This window comes from Miscanthus floridulus, chromosome 19 (genome assembly GCF_019320115.1).
Source record: "Miscanthus floridulus cultivar M001 chromosome 19, ASM1932011v1, whole genome shotgun sequence".
NCBI lineage: Eukaryota > Viridiplantae > Streptophyta > Magnoliopsida > Poales > Poaceae > Miscanthus > Miscanthus floridulus.
In genome coordinates this window covers 36,019,976-36,046,872 of record NC_089598.1, presented here as the reverse complement: position 1 = coordinate 36,046,872, position 26,897 = coordinate 36,019,976, and the positions used below count along the sequence as shown (strand labels likewise).

General features: G+C 44.5%; 1 protein-coding gene across 4 annotated transcripts; it reads right to left on the bottom strand.

The window, feature by feature from the left end:
* Window positions 1-3,436: 3,436 nt before the first annotated feature.
* Window positions 3,437-12,289, bottom strand: LOC136527559 (protease Do-like 9). 4 transcript variants are annotated; one of them, XM_066520333.1, is made up of 10 exons: window positions 11,543-12,289; window positions 10,655-10,854; window positions 10,362-10,542; window positions 9,431-9,622; window positions 6,691-6,923; window positions 5,019-5,120; window positions 4,845-4,895; window positions 4,152-4,256; window positions 3,923-4,048; window positions 3,437-3,818 (listed from the first exon to the last, which is right to left on the bottom strand). In XM_066520333.1, the coding sequence occupies exons 1-9, from the start codon at window positions 12,183-12,185 to the stop codon at window positions 3,950-3,952; spliced, it is 1,806 nt and encodes a 601-aa protein (XP_066376430.1). In that variant the 5' UTR covers window positions 12,186-12,289; the 3' UTR covers window positions 3,437-3,818; window positions 3,923-3,949. The 4 variants fall into 4 exon arrangements, with proteins under 4 accessions (XP_066376430.1, XP_066376431.1, XP_066376429.1 ...); XM_066520334.1 differs by having other exon boundaries at window positions 3,940-4,048; XM_066520332.1 differs by having other exon boundaries at window positions 3,437-4,048.
* Window positions 12,290-26,897: the final 14,608 nt, after the last annotated feature.

The following is a 26,897-nucleotide window of genomic DNA, read 5'->3' as shown; positions in this document are numbered from 1 at the left end:
GAGAAAATAAAGACAATAGAAAGGAGTGACCTACAAACTCAAAGGCAACTAGGAAGCAATAAACAACCCTAGGTTAATAATCACTAGTGGTGATGGTTGGTAGATTATGAACTAGTGTGGTTGTTTAGTGGAGTTACCTTTTGTCTCTTTTGTTGCTTCATTGTAAACGGCAGCGGATCTAGGAAATATTTGAGGGGGGCTGAACAACACTGCTGCTCGATCTTAAGTTTCAACCCCCCCTACGTTATAGAACTTTGCCTACAAATTTATGGGGGCTCCACAGGAAGTTTCACTGTTTCGGTATGGGTAGGGGGGGCTTGAGCCCCCCTCGCCCCACCGTTGGCCCCTGATCGTGAACTATACAAAACTGGTATCCCCATTTCAACTCCTGTAAACTTTTTATTAATAAAGCTGGACCAATGGTGTTTGGTGTAAAACAAATAATGACATGGCAACAGAACTAAATGTCCAAATCATTCACGTACAAAAGTTAACACAGTGCATGATCCTCGCACTTAATTTAGCAAATCTCCTGAGTTTTTTTTTTCAGTAAATTTTGCATTGGCTTCCGGACCTAGAACTAGCGCAGCTGCCATTTATGAAGGGAAAACATTCTAAAAGCCAAAAGCATTTGCTACCCAAAAGGCCAAAGCCAAGCTTCAGCTTGTGATTTCTGAAACAGCGTCTGCTCTGTACAACTATTGCCAGGACAGGAGCGGTGTCTCCAGACTCCAGTCTCCTGGCTGGAGCGCTCCAGCCCTGGCGTGGACGGCGCCATAACTTTTGGCAGTGGGTGCATGCATGGCACCGGCAGGGAGGGTGTCGGCGGTGTGGGTGCGGGTGCGGGTGCGGGTGCGGCACTGTCACGCACGTACACGTACTCACGTGGCGACGGCACAGCGTGCCGGTGCGCCAGAAGAGTGTGCGTGCGGTGCGCCAAGGCGATCGATGCACCGATGCGCGTACACGACGCACGGCCGCACAAGCCATGGATCAAAGGATACGGACCATATCACTGATATTATATTTATTTTTATATTTTTGTCCGGATTCAGATTTTAATACAACAGTGTCAACCATGTCAGATAGGATATGATTGATATCGACATCATAAATATATGATTTGAGTATTCGGATACGGATACGGTATCAGATGTTGAATATTCAGACTCGAATACGAACAGATCTAAATCCCTCTAAACAGATTCAGTCTCCGATACCATCGGAAAATATCCATACCGTTTTCATCCTCGGTAACGTGGGTCTCTCTCCTGCCCATGGCTGGATTCTCGTCGGCCAGTGGTCTCCCTGCCGGCGCGCACTCCCAGGAGATGTCTTGGGCTGTAACGCAGATTGTTACGGCTCGAGGCAGACCCTGCTGGTTGTCACAACCCTAGTGGATCGGTAAAACAAGAGTATATACATGGCCAATCAGGCCACACGGTACGAGCACGGCGAGGCACGTCACTATATGGCAGCTCAGCCATGTCATTTCTGATAGTGCCGTCGTGCTCAACTCTCGGCCCATGCACGACCCTATAGGGACCGAGGTCACTGTAGCCGCACCGCCATCATGGACGTCGTCGTCGCGGACGCCGCCGTCACACATGAGGCCCCAGCCGCCATCGTAGACGCGCCCTAGCCATGCGCCGCTGCCTCCTGGACGTGTTTACAGCCGTCGCCACCGTTATGGGAACGCACCGACGCGTGCTGCGTAGCCACCGCCGTGGGGACACGCCATCGTGCACCGTACCGCTGCCGTCGCATAGACACGCCGCCGCCGCAGGGATGAGCCCACAACCGCGCGGACGCACCCGGCTACCCTCGACCGCGCGGACGCATCTAGCCGCCGCCGTCAGTACGCGAGTGTTGAGGAAAAGAGAGGAAAGAGAATAGGAAGTTAGGGTTTGGGAATGAGGTGGAGGTGTTTATATACTACTGCTCTGAATCGAAAGGCTCTGATTATCTGATGATCATCCAACGATAGAGTAACGAGACAAATTTGTGCCGGCCCAATAGTCGTGTCGTGCCTGGGCCGACACTGCAGGCCGAAGTCGCGGCCCAGGCACGGCACTACCACCGGGCCGTGCCAGGCACGGGCACGATTGGAGCCGGGCTGGGCCGTTCCTGGGCCGTGCTTCTTAGTACCATGCCTGGACCGGCCCATAGTGCTCGTGCTAAATGACCAAGTATACAAGAGTATTACTCTTTGCTTCGTCACCCATCGTTCCTAAGAGCAACTCCAAGAAAGTCGGTAAAAATTGAATGTTTAGCTATTCTCTAAAATGTTGCTAAAAAAGCTATTCTCTAAAATAGAAAAGTTTTTCTAAAAATTGATAACTCCAAGAGACTTTCTAAAATAAATAACTCCATGCTATATTTAGCTGGCATGGGGCTCTGTCGTGCCGCCATGCAAGGCACGGCAGAAAAAGGCTCCACGCGCGCAGGGGAAGCGGATGACGAGCCACGATGGCAATGCTATATATATTCAGCAAACGAGGATTTCGGGATAGCATACTTGTTATGTTAGAGCACCAGATAGAAGAGCTGTTGGAGTACTTTTTTCTAAAAATACCAAGTATAGACTACATAGCACGTATAGCTTCTCTCTTGGAGATGCTCTGACGGTTCCTCTTCCTCGTGAATGTTCATTGTATTTTTTTCAGGTTTATTCATCAATCTCAACATGCTTAATCTTTTAAAAGTACGAAAAGTACTTGCGTAGTGTACGAGTGTATGTACTATAACTTAAAAGATCATTCCTAGCCATATCATTCCTAGCGATAAAAAAGTGAGGAACAAAACCGATGACATATGTTAGTAATATATATATATACGCAGCAGAGGTGTAGAAACACAGGTTATATTTGCTAGCGTGATCCTATTTCAAAAGCTTTGACCTTTCCAACAGAGCTCGCATGCTATCGCTGCCACATATTGGCAGTTCGAGCGAGAGTAGCAGCCAAATACCAATGATAACGCACGCACAAAGGCTATCAGCTTGTTCGGAAGGCCATAAACAATCGTAGATTATTTACTGCTGGCTGATTAGGTGTGAGAGAAAAACACTGTTCCTGACTAGAAATTTACGATCGTTTACGAACAAGCGAGCAGGCTGTGTAGATACCAAGCATTTCATGTCCTGTCAACGCCCGTATACTATTTGGATGGGCACTACTGCACGAGAGCGAAAGGGACGGGAATCACACATGCGACCAACCAGGATCATGCCAAACAAGGGACAACAAGGCATGGCGGATTTGCTTTCAAACGAAGGGATACACATACACCAACACCAGGCGAGCAAAAGAGGCGCGTCCAGGGACCCAAGCAAATCCACTTCCCGTGATATCGAAGCCAGGTCCCCTTTGGATGCAATTGACATCATAACAACTGAGTCTCAAGAAATCGAGAACGTCGAAAGACAACGAAAACAGGTGCAAAAGCCACATCCAGATACGATTTTTTTTTCCTCGGTGAACTTTGAGTACTCCACACAGCAAAGAAATGATGATACAGAAAAGTATGCTCTTGACAACCGGACCGCACACGTCTAAAGTGAAAGTATCATCAGACCAACCATGGCAAATGGGGATATGCAACGTTACTCAATGATTTCTGTGCTGTCAACTTGATAAATGGAATAAGGGCAAAACTTTGGTTTTTTTAACCTATCCTACTACTGACTCGGGATGGCTCAATGCGCCATTCAGTCTAATAGGTATGCCTTTTGAGTGTATGTGATGCTTGCTAGGCTTTCTTTTGGTGCAACCAGGTTGTATTCCACAGCTTCCACTCTTCGACATGCAGAATCTCACCTGCAATGGAACTCTTTCAGCATTTCTCGTGGAACGGGGGATGTATTCATCAATAAAATCAAGCGTCCTGGTCCCAGAAGGATTGTAGGATCTTCTGGCTGTACCAGCCGACAGCCAGCACCTAGCTTTCCTCAGCTCTTCAGGTCTTCTGAGACAGCTGAAGGTATACAATGTGTTGTCAGAATATCTTGAGTTGCAGCCTTTGCAGTTTTCGTCTCCAGGACAACCAGCTGTCAGATGGTAATAAGTAGAACCAATAAACAGTAAGAACGTCAAATATTGACAATGGATCAGGAGGCAAACATAACTAGTTTTTGTTTGCGTGCCAGATACCTGATCGTAGTCCAGATCAAACTTCAAGAATGCCTCATCGCACTCTTCCACCATGGTCACTAGGTGTTTCAAGTTTTTAACCGGTGTGCCATTGAAGGCAACAACCTGTACACAAAAGAAAAAACAAATGATTGTATATTTAAGAAGGGCACTTGCACTGCACACTCCAAAAACAGGAAATATTGGCACTATGAAAGTTTATATAACCATAATAAACGTCATACAGGCACTGGTATCACTGCTGAAATATAATCCCTCCAGTTCCAAAATATCAATTTAGGTTCATGTCATTAAGAATCACAAACAGCACTAAGAAAGTTTATATAACCATACTAGACTTCATACAGGCACTGGTATCACTGCTGAAATATAATCCCTCCAGTTCAAAAAGAATTTTTATTTAGTTGATGTAATCTCGTGTATTTATTTTAAAAAATGCTGATTTTTGCTATCTTGCACAAGGAAAAAATATATTATTGTGAACATACTGTTCACAAACATGTTTATGTCCTTGTTCTTGTTTTACCTTAACAAAATATATACATTTTCAAAATTTCATGTCAGATTGGCATGCAAACAAAAGTATTACAGATGTGATGCAGTGGGAGGATAACCATGCAATGCACATGGAACAGTTAAGTATGGCATCTTGTTTTACTATGACTAAAGTTCTGTTATAGAAACTATTATTACCTGAATGTTGACTATATCTTCATAACCAATGTTTATATCTGCCACAAGCACCTGAAGATTCATGAAGAAACAAAATTAGTGTTAATTGTACAATAAGCTACAGAGCAAATAGAGATGCACAGCTGTGTCTATGTAAATCAAAGTTTTCATGACCCATCATATAGAAAAAGAGACCTGTGACACCACCACAAGCTGCTCATCAGGTGATTGTGCCATTGCATGCAAATGCTTGTCCAACAACTTGGCCGGGGCATCATATTCATAGTCTTTTCCATACTGACAGATACCACTTAGTTAGTCAATACTCAATAGGACAAATTTTATACACCACAAATCTAAATTGAAAAAAAAAATGCAGCAATTCACAGTGGATATTGGCATATTGCCAAAGCATCATTCCAAGCTATGGCAAACAGAACAGGGGTTGGTTACTCCATGATAAAGAATTGAATAAGTTTGGTATGATGCAGACAGCATCTTCACAAATAGAGAATTCCAGAATAGAAAAGAACTTAAAAGTGCAATATAAAATAACTGCCCCCTTAAAGTGAATGGTTATAGATGGCTTCTGTGCCAGCTATTGAGTTGTCTTTTAAATATGATGAGTTAAATACACTTGCGGCCCTTAAACTTGTGGCTCTGTGCCACTTAGGTCCACAAACTCGAAATCTAGGCCCCGGAACTTGTTAAGTCGTGCACCGCAGGTCCATACCGCTTCACGTAGCTGCTGACTAGGATAAAGTTTTATAAAAAACACCCTCGCATAGTCATCTCCGACCTTCAGCCGAGATAGGCTCTTGGGCACGCACAACGAGCTCATGGCCAAGGGCTAGAATGGCAACTACGCCAAACTCATCCACATGCAGGAGCAGGCGCACGAGGTGGCGCTCGTCAACACCCGCCCCAGCAGCGCCAGGCCCTCCAGCGCCTGCAACTCCGTCATCCTGCTGCTGGACGAGACCACCAGCGCGCTCGACTCCGAGTCGGAGAAGCTCATGCGGAGCGCGCGACTCGGGGACGGGTGGTTGGCCAGCATGACCTCGCCGAGCTCGGCGGGACTGAGGTGGGCACCGGTGGCGTGGAAGCCCTCCTCCACCTGCGGAGCCTCAGGTAGTTGCTGGCCAGCGCCTTGAACGCCTCGAAGTCGCAGAGCGTGAACTGGTTGTGGACGTCCAGCTAGCTGGCGGTCATGGCGGCGCACGTGCAGCAGCAGCACCAGGCGCTCGCCGCGCCCTCCGCCGGCGCCGGCGCCGCAGCCGCCCGCGCTGGTCACGCGAGGCGAGCGCCCAGGATGTTGCCGAGTTGAGCTGCTGGTGTTTCTGCTTGTGCGCAGAGGCGGGGAGCCAACCACCTGAGCAGCTGCTGCTTTTCCTCCAGTGGTGGAGCCCGACAACCTGGACGCGGCGCCGGTGCTGGAGCGTCCTAGGGGCAAGGTGGAGCTGAAGGACGTGGACTTCTCGTTCCCGTCGAGGTTGGACATCCAGGTGTAACTTTAGCAGATAACTATGCGAGGGTGTTTTTATAAAATTGTATCCTAGTCAGCAGCTACGTGAAGGGGTATGGACCTACAGTGCACGACTTAACGAGTTCCGGGGCCTAGATTTTGACTTTGAGAGTTCGTGGACCTAAGTGGCACAGAGCCACAAGTTTAAGGGCCGCTAGTGTATTTAACTCTTTAATATTATTGATATACAAAAATTCACATTATACTGGAAGTCCAGATGAAGATTTCCAGGATTACAACAAAGTCAGAAGTGAGCAAGAATATAACAGAAATGGAAAGATTTACTGTCTTGATTATTTCATATCTAAGCTTAAACAACAGAGGAGAAGAAAGACATCATACCTCAGATCGAAGATATGGAACAGACACAACCATAAAAACAAAGCCAGCAACAATGTAATATGACGGCGGCCTTCCCTTGATATGAGCTGGAATGAGTCTTTTGTGGGTTGCCAGCTTTATGTTAAATTCATGGATTTTTGAGTTGCGAAGTACTTTCACACGTGCCTTCTCACCAGTATACTTTTGAGAAACAAGGTAGCTGAATCCAATGCGCTCACCATGCCTAAAAGGAACTGGATGACCAAGCAGTGAGAAAGAGCAAGAAGATATCAACTCAATTTTCCGCACTAGATTTTAACTGGGTAACATGAAAAGGTAAGTTTCAACTGGATGAGGAAGTACAGAATTTACAATTTCCAAGATTGTTAAGTGAAGTTTACTTCTCCCAGGAAAATATTCGGTGGAAACCACTTCTTAAGGGAAATGTGAAAACCACCTAAAAACATACTTAGGAGCTTTTAAAATAATTGAAACGACGCATAGGGTAATGGCTTTGCATGAAATACTTCATGACACTAGAATTAAGAAGAGAGATGGTCTGGTCCTAAAGCTAGACTTGGCCTATGACAAGATAATTGGGATTTTTTGTTTGAATGCCTTAACAAGAAATGGTGTGATTGGATTCAAATGGTTATGACTACTGGGACCCTCAGCGTCAAAGTCAATAAATTGTAAAGAAAAACCACATGAGAGGTGGGTAGTGGGTACATTACTCAGCTAAAACATAAAATCCAAATTCCCCTATGGAATGATTTAATCAAGATAAAACATGTTTATCTGAGTGGGAGGTCTATGGTTGTGGGGGATGGTAGAGACAATGATTTTTGGCTTCACAAATGATGTGGAAAGGTGTCCCTGAAGGCCTGAAGAATAAGTTCCAAATTTTTCATGAAAAAATAATGAGAAAAATTGTTCAGTTGCTTGGATGAAAAACAGAAATTGGCATCTCACCTTTAGGAGATGGCTAAATGAGGACCTTCAAACTCATTTAAGATGGTCACAGGATATCCTATACAGATGCAACGTTATTGATGAGATGGACAAGGTTAAGGGCCTGTTTGGAATGCGGGATTTTTTCCCTATTCCTACGTTTTTCCTGTGAAATTGAACTGATTCCTGTGAAATTCCTGTGTGATTCCTGTGAAATTCCTGCGTTCCAAACAGGCCCTAATTGGGACAGGGAAAAACCTGGAAGGTTCTCTGTAAAATCAACTTATAAGCATTTATGTTGAAATGAATATGAACAAAATTTCAAACTAATCTGGAGGGCTACTCCCTCTTAAATTTAAAATCTTCATGTGATTTCTTGTTCAGAATGTCATTCTAACCAAAGACAATCTCACAAAAAGCAATTGGAAAGGAAACGAGTCTTGTGTCTTATGCACAGAAGAAGAAACTACTAGTCATGTTCTTTGACTGTACAATGGCCAAATACATTTGGAGTTTGTTTGCTTACTCTTTTGGAACTAACTGTAGCCCAAACAGTCTTGATCAATAATTGATTCAGATTAAGATTGACCTACCTCATGGAAATCAAGTGTATACAGTGGGCTTAGCCGCTATATGTTTTGCACTGTGGCGCACAAGGAACTCTGTTTTGAAGGCAAGAGAACCAAATGCCCAACAGAAATCATGTTTATGATTTGCTCTTTTCTTAACTATTGTCAGGTCTACAGCGCAAAGAGTTCGTCTCCCAGATGGAGCAAGGTGTGTAGGTTGTGAAGAGGATGGCATTGTACTTCCACCAGCAACTGTGGGAGGAAGAGGACCCAAGATCCCTGTGACAGAACCTCTGGAAGCAAGTCTGCTTTTGCTTACCCATGCTGTCAGCCAGCGTGCTGAATGTTAGGCCTTACACCATGTAATGTTCCTCACAGATTAACCATGTTGAAGTACTTTGCAGCTAGCCGTTTACAGCTTTAGCTTGGGTTGTTTGTTCTCACAGCGTTTGATCCCTTGACGATTCGAGTTGTGGGGATACTTGGGTAGGGTCTGTTTGTATCGTCTTTTAAATTTCGCTACTTCGGTAATGAAATTCGGTTTTACCGTTGTGGAAAAAAAAATTGAAACGATGCACATCCATAGTGCATCATTTCAGGTGCATGCACAATTGCACATCCATACATCCATTTTGTCGCATAAGTTTGAGATGTAAACTCAATCTAGAAAATCATACAAGAGTAACAAATTTCAGGTGCATGTGCACTTTAAAAGAAAAAATCCCTGAGAATTTATCTTCTAGTGCACAAACACCTGAATTTGTCATTTTTGTATGAATTTTCACAACAAGTTTGCATCTCAACTTTGTGAACAACTGCACCTACGGGTGCACTATGGATGGCATTTTTTTAAAAAAAAATTCTGAGTAATATTTTAAGGTGGTTTTCATGTTTCTACAATCTTGGTTCGCACTGAATATTTTCCCACGTATCCCATATTTGTACGGGTGTTTGAGACTTCAACACACATAGAGAAAGAGCATATTTGAGTAGATCCAAACAGAAACTGAAATCAAATCCCATAATCAGGATCATCAACTACAAGTGAGCCATACAAATGGAATACAACTTCTAATAAGCTATCTAAAAAGAAAATGAAATGATTATTGGAGGATATGCAATGACAGATTAAAGCTACAGACTTGTAATATAATATAACACCTCCTGGCCAATGCAGACAAGTTGAATAACAAAAAAAAAGTGACAATTAGCATATCCAGTCATGTGAAGCAAGGACTAACCTGTACCATCATTGGCAATATCAATACCATCAAAGCTAAGAACGATATCAGAAGGTTGGAGGCATCCAGATTCAGGAGCAGTTGGCTCAATCCTTCGTATCCGAACACCCTTTTGGTTAGCTTTCATTCCCATTGCCTTGCGGAGATCAGGATTTTCCATTTTTTGCCATTCTATTCCAAGTATAGGGAAACCTGCAAAATGAAACAAGATAATTACATACCAGATTCAGGACATAGGTGTAACTAGAGTGCACATCAATCTGAAGTAAATAAAAAAATGACCACAATAATTTATTGATATAAAAAGGATTGCAGCCCATGAAAAAAAAAAGATAACCAGGCAAAAGGAAGAACAACCAACCATGTAGCTGAAAGGTTAAATTCCTCATGTGGAGCACAAAACTGAGATTAATATTTCTTCAAAATAGGGGTGCAGCTTGGACTGGCCCCAATTAACAGCCTTGCTGATCCTTGTTCTTTACCACTGGGAAGCATCTCAGATCTTAAAATGAAATTAATATTTGGCAGTTTTAGTCTCATGATCAAACTCAAATCAGTTTGTCACACCTCAAAAGGTTACGGTTCACTATATAGTTGACAGTACCAAATCCATATTTTTCCCAAGATGGCAATCAGAGTTAAGTTACAATTTTCATGCAGATATCAGTTCCATTGCTCTGTAATGTGTGCACAGCCCAAGAATTCTAGAGATTCATGTTTCATGACGGATTATTCATTGTTCCCTCTAAAATGACTAATGTATAACATCAGTCCTCACAATAATAATGTCATGACAGCTGATAGAAACCTAGACAGGACTAAACATGTTCGTACGCAAACAAACATTTATTGGATTCATGCCCCATCACATACACCACTAATACATGTCTCAAGACAATAAATTGTATACAAAAATAGAATAGGAAGAAACCTGTGTATTCTCCGGATTTTTCGTAGTCTTCAATGAAGTGGTTAATAACTGGGGTGGGTATAACGTAGCCTATGTTCTCTGCATCTTCATGTTTCAGAGATTGAAAAGCTATACCGACACATTTTCCCTTATCATTGAAAGCAGGTCCCCCTGAGTTTCCTGAATTTATAGCTGCATCTATCTGTTTATGAGTAATATCCAGGCAACAGAAGTTTACATACGTGAGATTAGTCATAGTTCTACGTATAAAAAGGCAAATATATAAGTAAAGTATGCAAAATATAATACAATACCTGTAACCCAAGAAGCTCTGTAGAACCATGAACATATGACAGTATTTCTATCCTAGAAACTACACCACTAGTCACTGAGATAGTATCACCTCCAATTGGATAACCAACAACAGTGACGGCATCCTGGAGTGCTGGTAGTGACCCAAACTCTACAGGTGAAACGATTTTCCAGAATTCATCATCCTCAACAGTCAACATTGCTGAAATGGAAAAGCTCCCTTGCGGTTAAAATTAAACAAGAAAATTCACTTCGGACTTCATTTGTCAGAAGAAGCTGCAGTTTTTTTTATGAAGCGTTTACTTGAACATTTGATCCAATCAAGTTAGCTAACCAACACACCTTCATAACAGTGCATTAAGGTCTCGGAATTGAGGGTGCAGACAAACGAGATTTGGTGGTTTTTCTCTATATAATCTTCTTATCCTGACAGAACTATTACAAGATTTTTTATATTTTTTAACGCAAACTTTTCCATGTGATCTGTTCTGCTTAGGCCCCTAGTAGCATGCAATTCTATATGAATGAACTAAGACAAATAAACATGGTATGTACAGCACTCAGAATGTAGTAGGCATACGAAGTTAACAGTGCGCAACTTGATTCTCTATTCCAATATTTATACGAAGGAACAAAGCAGATAATGATCTTCCAATAAGAAAAGGAAGAAGTCATTGAGACATCTTAAATTCACAATGCACTTGACTGGTGGATAGCAACCAATGAGTTCAGGCCTTACATCTATAGGATATTGTCATTTTGTCAGATACTGCAAGCATTTAGCTTCGATTATTGCAAGTACAACTACAACTAGTTCACACTACCAAGGTATGTCGATTTTACAATATTTCACAGGCAGGCTAAAATGGTGCGAGTCTAGTGAAGCATACCAATGTCACACTCGGTGCCTATGGCAAGGACAGTGGCAAGGTATTTGGTGTCAGAGCCACGCTTCTTGAGCTTGACCTGTGTGTAATGCTCAACCGAGTGGGCGTTGGTGAGCACCCTGCGGCCCCCAATGATGAAGCCGCTGCTGCTCGAGCTGTACTGGCGCTTCCGCTGCCACGGCAGGGAGAAGTTGGGCTCCGTGTGGACGCAGAACACCTTCACCACGGCGTCCATCGACGGCACCACCTTCACCACCTGGTCCCAGCGCAGGGGCTCCACCGCCGCCGCGGGAACCTCAACCACCATCTCGCCGTTGGGCGCGGCCGCCTTGGGCCCGCCCCGCGCCCGCGGCGGAGGCGAGGGCGAGGGGGCGGCATCGACCTCGGAGGTCGGGGGGCCGTTGCGGATGCGGCGGGACTTGCGGCCCCGGCGGCGGGGAGCCGGGGAGGATGACGCCGGCTCGGGGTCCGGGGAGTCTGACGCCGCGACGGCGGCGGTGGAGAGCGGCGAGGAGGATGGTGCGGCGTGGTGGTGGGTGTGGTTGTGGTTGTGGTTGTTATCGGGAGAGGCGGGTACCGGCGGCTTCGGCTTGCGGCCGCGCTTGCCCTTGCGCTCGCCGCCAGAGGCGTTCCCGTGGCTGTCCATGGTGGCGAGCTAGGGTTTCGCCTCGACGGTGGCGGAGGTGCAGAAGGAGAGAGAGACCGGAACCGGCTGGCACGGCCACGGGTGCGGTCGGGTCCGAGCCCGAAGTGAGCACGAGGGGTCGCGGTGCGAGTGTGACTCGTAGTTTCCGTTTTTTCAGGAGGGAAAGCGGAAACTTTGCAAAAGCGGATGTGCTGCGCGTCTCCATCCCGGGCCGGGCTGAAACTACAGTGGGCTGAGTGGGCTGCCATTTATTTCTTAGGTCTCCATTCCTTCCCCTAAGGCCCTAATTCTTATGTCCCCCTTCGATCTTTCATCGCAATTCGTCGCCGCCGTAGCTTTTGATCCGGACGAAGCAATCGGCAATCGCAGACTTGGTCCACGCAACCGCAGATCAGTGGTGACAGACACACTTGCACTGTAGCCTCTCATCATTGGAAAGGAGAAGAAACCACCCACATTTGCAGGTGGGTTTTGCTTCTCACACCAAGACTTGGTAAGCAAGTTCAGCGATCTCCTTCAGGCAAAATCTTCAGGGACCAAGAACACCCATTGGAGAGGTCCAGTCAATCTCACAGTATCTGGTTGCAGTGGCAAGGTAGTAGAATCTAGGGTATGACAGGTAGTAGATGCTTCTCCCTCCCACTCTCGGCAGCGGTAGTGGATGTACTTTACGTGGGATATGACCCCGGTATCCATAGGATAAGACATGAGCCACACCACACCATTAGAGGTGGCCCAGCCCACAAAATCAAGGCGTACGGCACTGGTCGACGTGCACCGCAAGGCTACAAAAAGATATTGTAATACCAAATAGGATATTTTTCTTGTAACCCTACCCCTCTAAAGTATATAAGGAGTAGCAGGGGTCCCCTAGACGAGATATATCGAATCTGATACACGATCAATACATTCCACCAAAGACACAGGACGTAGGGTATTACGTCGATCAGGCGGCCTGAACCTGTCTAAATCACTGTCTCTGCACTCGTGTCACTATCCGGTTCCTATCATGCGCACCTCCACCGATTCATCTCCTACCGTGGGTATACCCCTCGGTAAACTGTCGACCAGTCATATTTTCATTTGCGTTATCCAGAAGCAGCCCTGTCCTCGACTTAGCACCTAAACGTGCACGAGGAGTAGCGCCCTGCGTCATGAGCGGGCGACAGTGGCTCCTCGGTGATGCTTGTCTTCCTACACGTACACGAGCTCCAGCGCTCCACGTTACGGTTTACAGGCTTGTCGGGGCTGGGGGGGCTCAACCAACAAACTAACGGCTCGGGCAGTTTATATTAAATATAAACATATCTCCAAAAGAAATTTTAATGTTTACAATATATTTAAGATATTCTTCAACTCGTCGACCAGCCACGTTCTCACTTGCGTTACCAGAAACAACCCTGTTTTCGATCTCACTCCTACACATGCACGAGCGCCAGCCTTCTGCGTTATGAGTGGTCGGCAGTGGCTCCTCGGCGACGCATGTGCTCTTACGCGTAAACGGGTGCTAAGCATTCTACGCTATGGAGTATGGGTTAGTCGGGGGCTGGTGATGCGATACAGAACCAACTGGCAGTAAATTACTCATATTTAAAATATGAACACTTCATACTAACATAATGTCTATCTATTTTGCTCTGCTGCCTTCATCGCTGAGTTCATATATTTATTTTTACATCATGTACTACTCATTCTACATATTTATTATAGGATCATCGTCCGGGTGGTCGCACCACCTGGCCTTCAGACTTCTCCGCTGATGAACTGGTCGGGCCGCTAGGTTCATGTACTTCGTCGCCGACCAGTTGGTTGGACTGTTCGGCGTTCACTTCTACTCGGCGCTCACTTCACCGCCGATCAGTTGGTTGGGCTGCTCGGTGCTCGATTCTTCGCCAACCAACTAGTCGGATTGTCCGTCGCTTCATCGTCAGCTACGCTAAGGACTCCATGGTGTTTGGATTGTTCGTCGCTTCTCAGCCACGTTTAGGGCTCGCCAGCTAAGCTGGGGACTCCTCGATGTTCGGATTCTTTGTGCAAGCGTCGCTAGCTAAGCTGGGGACTCTTCGACATTCGAATTCTTCGTGCAAGCATTGCCAGCTAAGCTAGGGACTACTCGGCGTTTGGATTCTTTGTGCAAGAGTCACCAGCTAAGCTGGGGACTCCCTTGACAGTCGGATCTTGCTACGTCTCATCGGTGTGCTATCAACTTGCTCCATGCTGTTCGGATCAGGGTGCTGATCTTGGGTAGCACATCTGGGGTCTTGATACGCACATGATAGATGACATTGGCAAGCTTTTAGGCTTATTTTTTTGACCCTGCTATAAGATTTACTTCTTCATCTTCTAGCAGTCTCGAGGACTAAATGGCTGTACTTCACCTGGCGGTGAATGTAGTGCTCTTTTCTTGATTTACCCTCCTTATTGACTAAGTCATGAATAATTCCTCGCAAACGGAGTCTAAGCGGCTACACTTCGCCTGGAGAATTTTTCAATTTAATCTTGAGCCTCTTACATCCTTCCAGCAAGCCTTACTTGGCTAAGTCCGATATCGATTAACCTGTTAAACTGGTCGGCTCCTACTTTCACCGCTCAAGTCACCGGTTACACTGGTCGGCTATGATTTTCACCGTCCAGATCATCAGTTTAATAGGTGGGCTTCGATTTTCACGGTCCAGGTCGTTAGTAAAACTGATCGGCTTCGTGTTAAATTGCTCGGACTTGATCAAGACGGCGTCGCCAGGCGGATACAAGCCGCTCGGGGACTAGCTGTGGGGGATATGACCCCCGGTATCCATAGGACAAGACATGGGCCGCACCATCAGAGGTGGCCCAGCCCACAAGATCAAGGCATGCGGCGCATGACACTGGTCGGCGTGCGCCGCAAGGCTATAAAAAGATATTGTAATACCAAATAGGCTATTTTCTTTATAACACTACCCCTCTAGAGTATATAAGGAGGAGCAGGGGTCCCTTAGATGAGATATATCGAATCTAATATACGATCAATACAATCCATCAAAAGCACATGACGTAGGGTATTACGTCGATCAGATGGCCTGAACCTGTCTAAATCGCTGTCTCTGTGCCCGTGTCACCATCCGGTTCCTATCACGCGCACCTCCACCGATTCATCTACTACCACAGGTATACCCCATGGGTATACCCCTTCGGTAGACTGCTGACCAAATTTCGTCGACACTTCCCATGCATCATGGCTTCACCGGTGCACTGCTGCGCGGTTCCTGTGCCGGGTCCTTTTCTCTCGTTCGCACCTTGTGTCCACCCCGATTTGTGAGCGACAAACGTGTTGGTCATATCAACTGGGCTCATCCGGCATGGCATTAACTGGACGCCGCATGTCCAGCCGCATCTCTGCTCTGAAGATGATTCTATGAGGGAGTGCTATTTCAGGATCTAAAGAAGAAGAGGTTTTCTTAGCGGGCGTGAATCCGGTAGCTTCTACTTCTGTTCTGTTGTCTCACTTATGAGGAGCTGGTACTTCCTGATCAAGAGTGTAGTGAGCATAAGTATTGTTGTTGACACCGTTTTTTGCACGTGTCAAAATGATCGGAGTGGACTAATCGGCAAGGGGAAAGTTACTGTATATTTGATAGCCGATGAAAGTCAGCTTGTAAAGATGGTTGCCGATAGCTGGTGATGGTCGATGGAAAGGTTGATTTAGACTCGGGCGTTGCCGATGAGGTTGGAGGTGTTATTGTCGATGCCGATGAAGGGAGGCTTGAAGACTACTGCCGATGAAACAGGGAGTATGCCAATGAAGGAAGACTTGAAGACTACTGCCGATGAAACATGGAGTATGCCGATGGGAAGGAGGACGGTGAGATTTCCATCGTAATTGAGGCGGACAGGGAAATAGATAGGAGTTGCTTTCCTTTTCTATATTTGTTAGAGTATGATTCGTGTAAGAGTCACGTGTTTCCTTAGATATGGGCTTGGTGTCCTAGTTGTGTTTAGGTTGTGTCTCTTTAGATCAGGGTATAAATATGGAGTGAAGGGGCAATGTAATAGATATATCAATCAATATCAAAACCAATCTTTTACTCCTATTTAGCATCTACTTACTTTTCGGCGACTTCGTCAATTTGCATATTTTTCCTTTCTACGAGTTCTCATTGATTCGGCGAGCTGTATCGCTTCAGTGCGACCTTCGGCGATTCTCGAAGTTCCGCGTGAGTACCTCTTGGCCGTGGCTTCCGGGCGTATCGCTGTTGTCAGGACCAAAGTGCTCGTATCTTCATCCTTGTCGATTAACAGGTCAAATCGACTGGCACGCTTTGGATATCGATTCGGGTATTAGCCCTTTGTGTTTGCAGATCCACTTTTGCATCAACACATCTTTTGGCACGCCTAGTGGGACCAATCAATCGGATCAATATGTTCAATTCCGAGATCGATTCAGGGAACATTATCGCGGTATCAGAAGAAGATCTTAAGGAAGAACAGAGGCAGGCTATGGAAAAGGCTGTAGAAGAATACAGGCAGCTTTGTCTGAAATTGTTTAGCCTGAACAAAAGTGGACAAGTCATCCAGAAGCAAGATTTGTCGTTGCCTCGGCAGGTTACCTTTGACTCCAATCCTGGTAAACTTCAAGAGATGGTTAATTCTGCAGTAAATCATGCTTTGATTAATCATTCCAATGTGCTGTCCAATACCGTTCATAATGCTGTGGTTCGAACTCTCAAAGAAGGACAAGCGTCACCGCATTACATTGGGTCTGCCTATCACCAACCAGAGCCGGCATCTGTCAATACTCCATCGGCTCCCTTGGCCGTTGTGGGTACACAAGTTACTTCCCCTCCAGTATCGGCAGGCTTACCTAATATTCAATCTACACCGATACGATCGAGAGGACGAATTCAGCTTAGTACAGATCTATCGACATCAGCTATGTCAGGCCCTGTGTCTCAGAATAGCCAGATTCCTACTAATTGGTGGGGATATGGTATGCCTCCGGAGTCATCTGCTTTCAATCCTGGGTTACCTCAAATAGTTGACGTAGTAGGAAAAGCTCCTATACCATCGGCTGTTTCGCCGATGGCCCAAGTGCCTCAATACGCTACAGCAACTACTGTGCAACCAACTCCAGGGGGTTTCCAGATGCCTTTGGTTCAAATGCCCAGTTCAAATCCATCAGCAAGCTTACTGCCGATGCAGCAGAAAGCCCCTGTTCTGAGTCAAACTAGGGTTCAGTTCATGCCTCAAGCTGGTTATAATTATCCAACAATTTCAGCAAATTAACAGCCATCGGCAAGTTTTATACCGATGAGTTCTTAGTAATGGTTGGTCAGGACTAGTTATCCTGCTTCAACATACAGTTCAGCAAAATCAAGTAGGTTGCAGGGATTCAACAAAGGTCATATGCAAGCTGGTGTCCAAATCAAGCATCGGCAGGCTCAGCCGATGGAATCCTTTCCAACAGGTTAATGGACCACAAGTAACAAGCAAATATGCCGATTGCTAGAGATCGTGGGCCACAAAGATATGTGGAAGGATATCAGCAGGCACCTCCTGTAGAAATTCAGCCAGTTCGTTAGCAGGAGGCCGATGCTTTGTAGGGCCGATAAGATAGCAGAAATTATGAGGGATCAGTTTGGGATAAAGCCCAAGGTCAATACTTATTCTTATCGGACCCCATATCCTCCTGCATATGATTTAATTCCTCTCCCAAATCGGTACAAGGTACCAGATTTCACTAAGTTCTCTGGGCAAGATGATACATCAACAATAGGAGCACGTCAATCGCTTATTATTCAATGTGGAGAGGCGGCTAGCAGAGATGAATTAAGAGTTTGATTATTTTCATCATCCTTGCCTGGATCGGCATTTACATGGTTCATTTTATTACCACCAAATTCTATTATTACTTGGGCTGATCTAGAAAAAACAATTTCATAAGTATTTCTTTGCTGGAGTCCATGAAAAGAAGCTTACCGATTTAGTAAAGTTGAGACAGCACAATGATGAATCGGTAGAAAGCTTTGTCCAAAGGCTACGAGATGTAAAAAATAAGTGCTACAGCCTGGTGTTGGATGATCGGCAGCTTGCTGATCTAGCTTTCCAGGGGTTATTGCCACATCTTAAAGACAGACATGCTTCTCAGGAGTTTGAAAGCCTCAGTCATCTTGTGCAAATGATCTCTGATCAAGATACTAGGGTTTTTGAACCTAAAAAGAATTGGAGTAAAAAAGTGTCATTTGTTGAAGAAGTAGGAGATTCTGATTCTGATGAAGAACCAATTATCGGCTTAGCTGAGTGGGTTAAGAATAAAAAACCGATATCTTGTCCCTTTGGTCAGAAAGAGCCAGAAAAGTTTACCTTTGATATCACCAAGGCCGATAAGATATTTGATCTTCTGCTTCAAGAGGGCCAAATTAAGCTGTCACCTAATCATGTGATCCCATCGGTAGAAGAGTTGAAGAAGATCTTGTACTACAAATGGCACAATGCAACTTCACACAGTACAAATGAGTGCAAGGTGTTCAGGCAACAGTTATAATCGGCTATTGAATCTGGGAGAATTAAGTTTGGTACTTCCAATGCCCAGAAGCCGATGAAAATTGATCAACACCCTTTTCCAGCAAATACGTTGGAGGCCAAAGGGAAGACTAAGGTATTGACGTCAGAAGCTGCTGAGAAAAACGCGTCAGTGGACCCCCAACATCGGATAACTACCGATGATGCAAAAAGTAAAGGTTTGCTAGGAGAAAGCAGTAGTTCCAAAAATCCTCCTCGACCTGGCATTGTGATTACTCATCGAAGGCAGCAGGAGGGTTGGCGTCAATGTAATGACCGATATCGACAACAGCAAGAAGTGAGACGTCAGGAAGAATGGAATCGACATAAAGATCATTGGAGGTGTCCGTTCTTTATCCATTGCTGGGAAGAAGGTATTAAATTGCCAACTGTTGAAAGTTGCCCTGAGTGCAATGGTTATTATGGGGTCAATCGGTCAGAAAGGAGGTTTCAACCTGGCAATCAAGGTTTATTTATCAATGAGCCGATCAGAGAAAGAGCATCCGTGCATGATCGGCTGGGGGGCAGACTTAGTGTACATGAGAGGCTTGGTAAACGCGATGGATATTTTCCAAGGAATCAAGAGGAGCTTGAGGAAATGGCAAACACAAGAGTTCCTGATGAGGAAATATTCTACAAGGACCCTAATATACGCCGTGTAGAATCAACTAGGACCTGTTATCAGCCGGTTTGGAAAACTAAGTTTCCTCAATGGTGCCCGGAGGGTCTGACAAAGACACAGAGAAGAAGGATGCAACGTGAGCGTCAGGAGGATTTATACCAAGAGGAAAATTCCTCCAATGAGAGGCCTGGTCATCAGTAGTGGCAGGTAAAACACAAAAATAAGGGTCCATCGGCAGATATTAATATGGTATTCATGTTGCCGATGGAGTTCTTGGCACTATCTGATAATGAGGAAGAAGTTGTTCTCTCTGATCAAGTAGCTCAGTTGACACTAGATCCAATGATGGTTGTTTTTGAGAAACCTACTGATGACGAGAGACAGCATCTTAAGGCTTTGTTTGAGAAAGGCAGAGTTGATGGGCAGCCTGTATCTAAGATACTTATCGATGGAGGGGCTGCGATTAATATTATGCCTTATGTGATGTATCGGAAACTTGGTAAGGGAGATCAAGATTTGACCAAAACTGATATGATGCTGAAGGATTTTGAAGGCAATGTGTCACCGGCTAAAGGGGCAGTATGCGTTGAATTGACCATCGGTAGCAAAACCTTGCTGACGACGTTCTTTGTTATTAGTGGCAAGGGTGCATATAATCTGCTTCTAGGGAGAGATTGGATTCATGCTAATTGTTGTGTTCCTTCTACAATGCACCAATGCCTCGTACAGTGGATTAGGGATAAGATTGAGGTTGTCCCTGGTGATTCCTCTTATATCATCGCATCGGCAGAATCAGATACTTATGAGCGAACTAAATGCATATCAGGAGAAGTTTGGGAAAAAGAGTTCCTTAGAGTTGCTGATTATGAAATTCTACCGATCCAAGCAGTCGGTTCTGAAGAAGAGTTTTAATGGATAGGTTTGCCGATGATGGAAAATTAGGTTAAGGGTTCACATCGGCAGATGATTTAGTAGAAGTAGATATTGGTGATGGCGATAGGCTAAGACCTACTTTTATTAGTGATAAGTTAGATTCCAAGTGTAAGCATCAAATGACTGATTTGTTAAAAGAGTATAAAGATTGCTTTGCTTGGGATTATACTGAGATGCCTGGATTAGACCGATCGATAGTTGAACATCGGTTACCTATCAAGTCTGGATTTCGGCCACATCAGCAGCCAGCGCGCCGATGCAACCCTAATATACTTCCTGATATTAAGGCCGAAGTAACTAAATTAATTGAGGCAAAGTTTATTCGGCAGTGTCGATATGCAGAGTGGATCTCTAATGTGGTTCCTGTTTATAAGAAAAATAGAAAACTTCGTGTTTGTATTGATTTCAGGAATCTCAACAAAGCCACACCGATGGATGGCTATCCAATGCCGATTGCTGATTTGTTGATTGATGCTGCAGCCGGACATCAAATTATCAGCTTCATGGATGGTAATGCAGGTTACAATCAAATATTCATGGCTGAAGAAGATATTCCCAAGATTGCTTTCAGATGTCCAGGTCATGTGGGGTTGTTTGAGTGGATAGTCATGACGTTTGGTTTGAAAAATGCCGGTGCTACTTATCAAAGAGCTATGAACTTTATTTTTCATGAATACATCGGCACATTAGTGGAGATCTACATTGATGATGTAGTGATTAAGTCTGGAGATGTCACAAAACATTTAGCCAATCTGCGAAAGATACTGGAGTGCACAAGGAAGCATGGATTGAAGATGAATCCTAATAAATGTGCATTTGGTGTATCGGCAGGATAATTCTTGGGTTTTATGGTGCATCAGCGGGGCATCGAAATCAGTAGGAAGTCTATTAATGCAATTAACAAGGTGATTGCTCCTGCCAATAAGACTAAATTGCAATCTTTGATCGGTAAGATTAATTTCATTAGAAGATTCATATCTAATCTGTCGGGTAAGATCAAGGCTTTCAGCCCACTACTTAAATTGAAAGCCGATCAGGAATTTGTATGGGGAGCTGAGCAGCAATTAGCCCTCGATGAAATTAAGAAATATTTAACAAATCCTCCAGTGCTAGTTCCACCTCAACACGAGAAGCCTTTTAGGTTATATTTGTCAACTGATGATACAGTTATCGGTTTAGCTCTTATTCAAGAATTTGAAGGGAAAGAACGTGTTATTTATTATTTGAGTAGAAGATTAGTGGATGCTGAGACGAGGTATTCGGCCATCGAAAAATTGTGTTTGTGTTTATACTTTTCTTGTGTCAAATTAAGGCATTATTTGTTATCTGCCGAATGTACGATCATATGCAAAGACGATGTGGTCAAGTATATGCTGTCGATGCCGATATTAAGTGGTAGAATCGGCAAGTAGATTTTAGCATTATCAGAATTTGAACTACGTTATGAATCAACTAAGTCAGTTAAAGGGCAAGTGATGGCTGATTTTGTCACTCAGCATTGTAATACAGTGGACTCTCTAGAGGTTGCTCCCTGGACACTTTTCTTCGATGGGTCCACATGTGGTGAAGGAGCAGGTATCGGCATTGTGTTAATTTCACCTCAAGGAAGGAAGTATCAGTTTTCATTGCCGATTGTTGCTACAGCAACAAACAATCAAGCTAAATACCAAGCCTTGATAAAAGGGTTAGAATTACTGAAGGAGATACGTGCCGATGCTGTTGAAATCTTTGGTGATTCTATGCTAGTTATAAATCAATTGGTTGGAATTTATGAATGCCGAAGTGAAGCTTTGATTTCGTATTATGAAAGATATTTGCAATTGTTGAAAGGATTTAGAGATTTTTGTCTTGAACATATCTCTCGATTGCATAATGAGGAAGCTAATCGACTAGCTCAGCATGCTTCAGGGTATCAGCCTATTCAGGAAGTGCTAACATCGGCAGTTGATACCGATGACTGGAGGAAGGAGATTGTCGATTATTTAAGGGATCCGTATAAAAAGGTTGAAAGATGTATAAGATTCCAAGCTACTAAGTATGTGCTCCTCGATGATGAATTATATTATCGAACTATAGATGGAGTTTTACTCAGATGTGTTAGCGGTGATGAATCGAAAACTTTGATGGGTGAAATTCATGAAGGAGTGTGTGGAGCGCATCAATCGGCTTTCAAGATGAAGTGGATGATCAGAAGGAATGGATACTATTGGCCGACTATTCTTGAAGATTGTTTTAAATATTTTAAAGGATGTCAGGGATGTCAAAAGTTTGGTAATATTCAAAGAGCGCTTGCATCGGCTATGAACCCTATAATTAAACCTTGGCCGTTCCGGGGATGGGCTATCGATCTCATCGGTCAGATTTATCCACCATCAAGCAAAGGACATAAATTTATTCTGGTTGCTACCGATTATTTCACAAAATGGGTTGAGGCAATTCCTTTAAAAAAGGTGACATCGGCTAATATGATTGATTTTGTGAAAGAGCATATTGTTTACCGATTTGGTATTCCTCAGACTATCACTACCGATAAGGGCACTATGTTTACATCAGGGAAATTTGATGAGTTTGCTGTAGGTATGGGAATTAAAGTTTTAAATTCTTCTCCATATTATGCTCAAGCTAATGGTCAAGCTGAGGCTTCTAACAAAGGAATCATCAAACTCATTAAGCGCAAAATTGAAGAAAATCCTAGGAGGTGGCATACAGTATTGAATGAAGCCTTGTGGTCATATCGGATGTCATGTCATGGTGCAACCAAAGTGACGCCTTATCAGTTAGTATATGGACACAATGCAGTATTGCCTTGGGAAATTAAAGTTGGCTCTAGGCGAATACGTTCTCAGGATCAGCTGACAGCCGATGATTATGATACTCTTATGAAGGATGAGTTGGAAGATGTGGCGGGTCATCGGTTAAGGGCTTTAGTTAGTATCGAAGAAAATAAGAAAAGAGTAGCCAGATGGTATGACAAGAAGGTGAAGGTAAAGGAGTTTGTCGATGGAGATCTGGTCTGGAAATTGATTTTACCGATTGGGACTAAAAGTTCAAAGTTTGGAAAGTGGTCTCCTAATTGGGAAGGTTCATATCGGATAAATCAGTCTGTTCCTGGTAATGCATATATTCTAGAAACCCTCGAAGGGGTTGTGTTTCCCAGAGCGTTAAATGGAAAATATTTAAAGAGATATTACCCTAGTATCTGGATAGATGCATAAAAGTATAAGTGCCGATAACAGTCCTATCGGCTAGAAATATGCAAGGATGTCAATGTCTCATAAAGTGCCGATACAATAAACAAGATTACAAGTTCAACAAGAATTGGATAGCTAATATCGCACGCAGGCGAATCTGGTCGGCTTCCTCCATTTCTTTGATATCGTTATAGGCAGCACCCTCCATAGGCTTGAGTTTTTTCTTCATGGCCAAAGCTTTGTGGGCCTGGATATCTCTTTCTTGCTGAAGGGCTTTGATGGCATTGGGTAGCTGGCTTTCTTCTTGTTGAGCATGAGTTAAGGCTGCATCGACTTCTTTAAATTCAGCCAATAGAGCCATCTTCCTTGCCGATAAATCCAAGATTTTCTGCTTAAGTTCAGCACCCGAAGTCTGCAAGTTGCCGATGCCCTTGTGCTTCTCATCGGCAATTTGTTTCAGTTGTAGCATCTCTTCTTTGAGTTGAGCCTGAGCTGCTCTATCGGCAATACGTTGAGCAGCCCGTTGATATTGTAGTTGGCGGCTTTCTAAATGGGCTGCTGGGAAGAGTGCTTCTTCAACATCGGCAGGGACCTGGCCACGGATTGTTTTGAAAATTGCCTTTGCGGGGTCCGAGTCATCTACCAGTTGGGCGGTATCCTGCTATAGCAAGTTCAGGAGAGCTTCCAACTTGGACTTAGTTTCTGCCGATATTGTTCCCAGTGCAAGGGAAGAACTTGTTTCCTCTCCATCATCGTCAGAGACGTCAATAGCAAAGGAGAATAGGCTGTTTGGAGAGTCTTGTTCCGGAGAAAAAGAAAAGGAGGTCAGTTAAGGATAAGTATGAGTATTGTAAATCAGCTAGGTTAATCGGTTTACCTGTTTCAAGGTAATTTCCTGTGCTTGACTGGAGGAAGCAACCTGGAGTATGCCGTGTGGGGGATCGGCTGAGCTTGCCGATGGGATATCCTCTATGACTTCATCGGTGGTTGGCTCTTGAGGTATGATGGCCGATGACGTTGGGGCAGATGTAGGGATCGGCATGGACCTTTGTCGTTTTGGCTGTGCCTCAGCATCTGTTAAAGCTTTGCGCTTCTCCTGGGCATCGGCAACGATTGGCTGGGGGGCATTTGCACTCGTTGGTTGTGAAGCTTGGACATCTAGTATGCTTGCCGATGTACCCAATTGTTGCTGCAAAACAAGTGTAAGGTATGATATTTAACAGATAAAATGAGAAGTCAAGAGGATACCTCTGGAGGTTTGTCAAAAGAAGTGGTGCTTGATATCGGAGGAATTGCCGATGACGATCCAGTAGCAGCTCTTACCCCCTGATGATTAATGTTAATACTGTTTGTGATCGGTATAAGTAGAAATAAACAAAGTTGTTACCTTGAATGCCTTGACCAAGGTTGTAGCAGCAGCTGATGGAGTGGCCCTAGCTGTAGCCAATTTGGACTTAGAGGTGATGGTCTTGGTATGGATCTTCTGGTGAGTCAAAGCAGTTAAGGTGGGGGCGTTGTAGCCGATCAGTGATATCGGGGAAACAGGCTGAACATCGAAGGGTTTCCCACTTTTGCTCACAGATGGTGCTGGGTTGTTAACCTGTCATAAGAGAGTCAGTTATTGATATATGAAGGGAAAAGCAGAAGGGAGTTAAAAGAAACTTACTGCGTCGTCAGGGATGGCATATTCAGGGTCGATCATGTGCCGATATGTGTGAGCAGAAGTTGCAAACAGTTGGTCCTTCCACTCTCGCCACCATTGCTTGTATGACTCGGTGATGAAGGATACTGGCATCTAGGTGGATATATCAACATCTGTGGTATCGGCATCGGGGGAGAGTTGTACTACCTTGTTCCAATCTGTTCCACAGGTGATTGTTTCCCTGGGTTTGATCACATCGGCAAAGCAAAGTTTGATTGGCAGTTGCCCAAAAGCCAATTGACGGGATACTGCCGATGGGTTGTAAAATTCATACGAAATATTGGTGTTTTTCCCGCTACCAAATGTATTTACTGGAATTGCCCTGGGAGTAATGATGGTCATCATGAGTTCCTTATCCTGATTCAGGGTATCATGAGCAAAATTGAAAAGAAGGGGGAATCTGTTTTCCTCGTCAATATAAGGTACCCAGGCCCTATGATCACGAGAAAGACCATTGTAGAAGCTTTGGAAGAATCTGCCGATCTGGTCTTCATTGGCCTCTGTTCCAGGAAGGACAATTATGGCTTCACCAAAATTGAGGGGTGAGCGTGTTGCCGATTCATCGTCCCCGAGCACATGGTCTTCAGCAATTTCTCGTGGGAATTGTTGGGCAAAAAAGTCCCATTGCAAACGTTTGTGCATATGGGCATTCAGCCACATGTTGATAAACCACCACGGGCCTCCTAGGTTGCCGATGGGTTCGCCAAGCAAAAGTTTCTGAGACACTTGATGAAGAAGATGATAAGTGGAGCTCAGAAGGTATCGGCCAAGAGGAAACCTTACACCATTAGCCAAAAGTTCAGCTGCGGGGAGGAAGGCGTTGGTTGGTCCTACTGATCGACCACAGAAAATAAATTTTTCTAACCACATATTCAAGAATGTGGCATGTTCCCTCTGGTTAAGTGTCCTGGTCTTCTGGTATTCTTGAATGTATCCCGTCCAACCGCCGATGTTGTGGGTATTCACCCTATATTCAGATTTTCTACCATAGATAGAGCCTTCATCGGCAGTTGAAATATCCAAGCCAGTGAGCATGTGGACATCGGCAAGTGTGGGAGTAGCTGGGCCATGTCCAAACATAAAAGTGTTTGTTGTGTCTGACCAGAAGTAAGCAGCTGCGATCATCATTGATTCATTCTTCTGCATATCGGCAATAGATAGCCTAATGCATTGGTCTAACTTCCGTTCGGCCCAGTATACTTGCATCGATCTATTAACCCTCAAGTACTAATCTTTCCACCCTTTGGTGGTTTTGGGCCAAGATCGGAATGTGTCTTTCCATAAATTCAGAGAGAAATTTTGGGCTCTAAAGGGGATTCTGTTAATCTCTACATTAATCAGATCAGTTGGATCTGGGTTGCCCATTGGTCCTAGGCATTGGACATGTGGCTGATCGGTTGGAATAACTAATTTGTTGCGCAGTTCCTAAGTTTAAAGGATCCGGAGAACAAAAGAAAGGAAAAAATCACCAACTGTATGGATTTGCAAAAACTAGGGGAATCAAAGTAAAAGGTAATGGAAGTGGAGCGAACCATAGGGACGTCGAAGTTGATTGCCATTATCTTGAGGAAGATGGGGGCACGAGCCGGAGACTTGAGGTAACGCTGGAGAAGAGTTCTTGTTGGTTGAGGTCGCGCAGTTGTTCGTCGGAGTCGCCGCCGGAAAGAGGAAATGTCAAAGATTGGAGTCTGAGGGTAGAAAGCGAGGGTTCCGGAGGGATCTATTTATAA

Excerpts from the sequence above, each read along its gene's own strand:
- LOC136527559 (XM_066520332.1), bottom strand. The coding sequence starts at position 12,185 with ATGGACAGCCACGGGAACGCCTCTGGCGGCGAGCGCAAGGGCAAGCGC. Across the intron at positions 10,543-10,654 it reads CAGAGCTTCTTGGGTTACAG|ATAGATGCAGCTATAAATTC; the intron begins GTATTGTATTAT and ends ACTCATAAACAG. Across the intron at positions 4,896-5,018 it reads AGCTTGTGGTGGTGTCACAG|GTGCTTGTGGCAGATATAAA; the intron begins GTCTCTTTTTCT and ends ATGAATCTTCAG.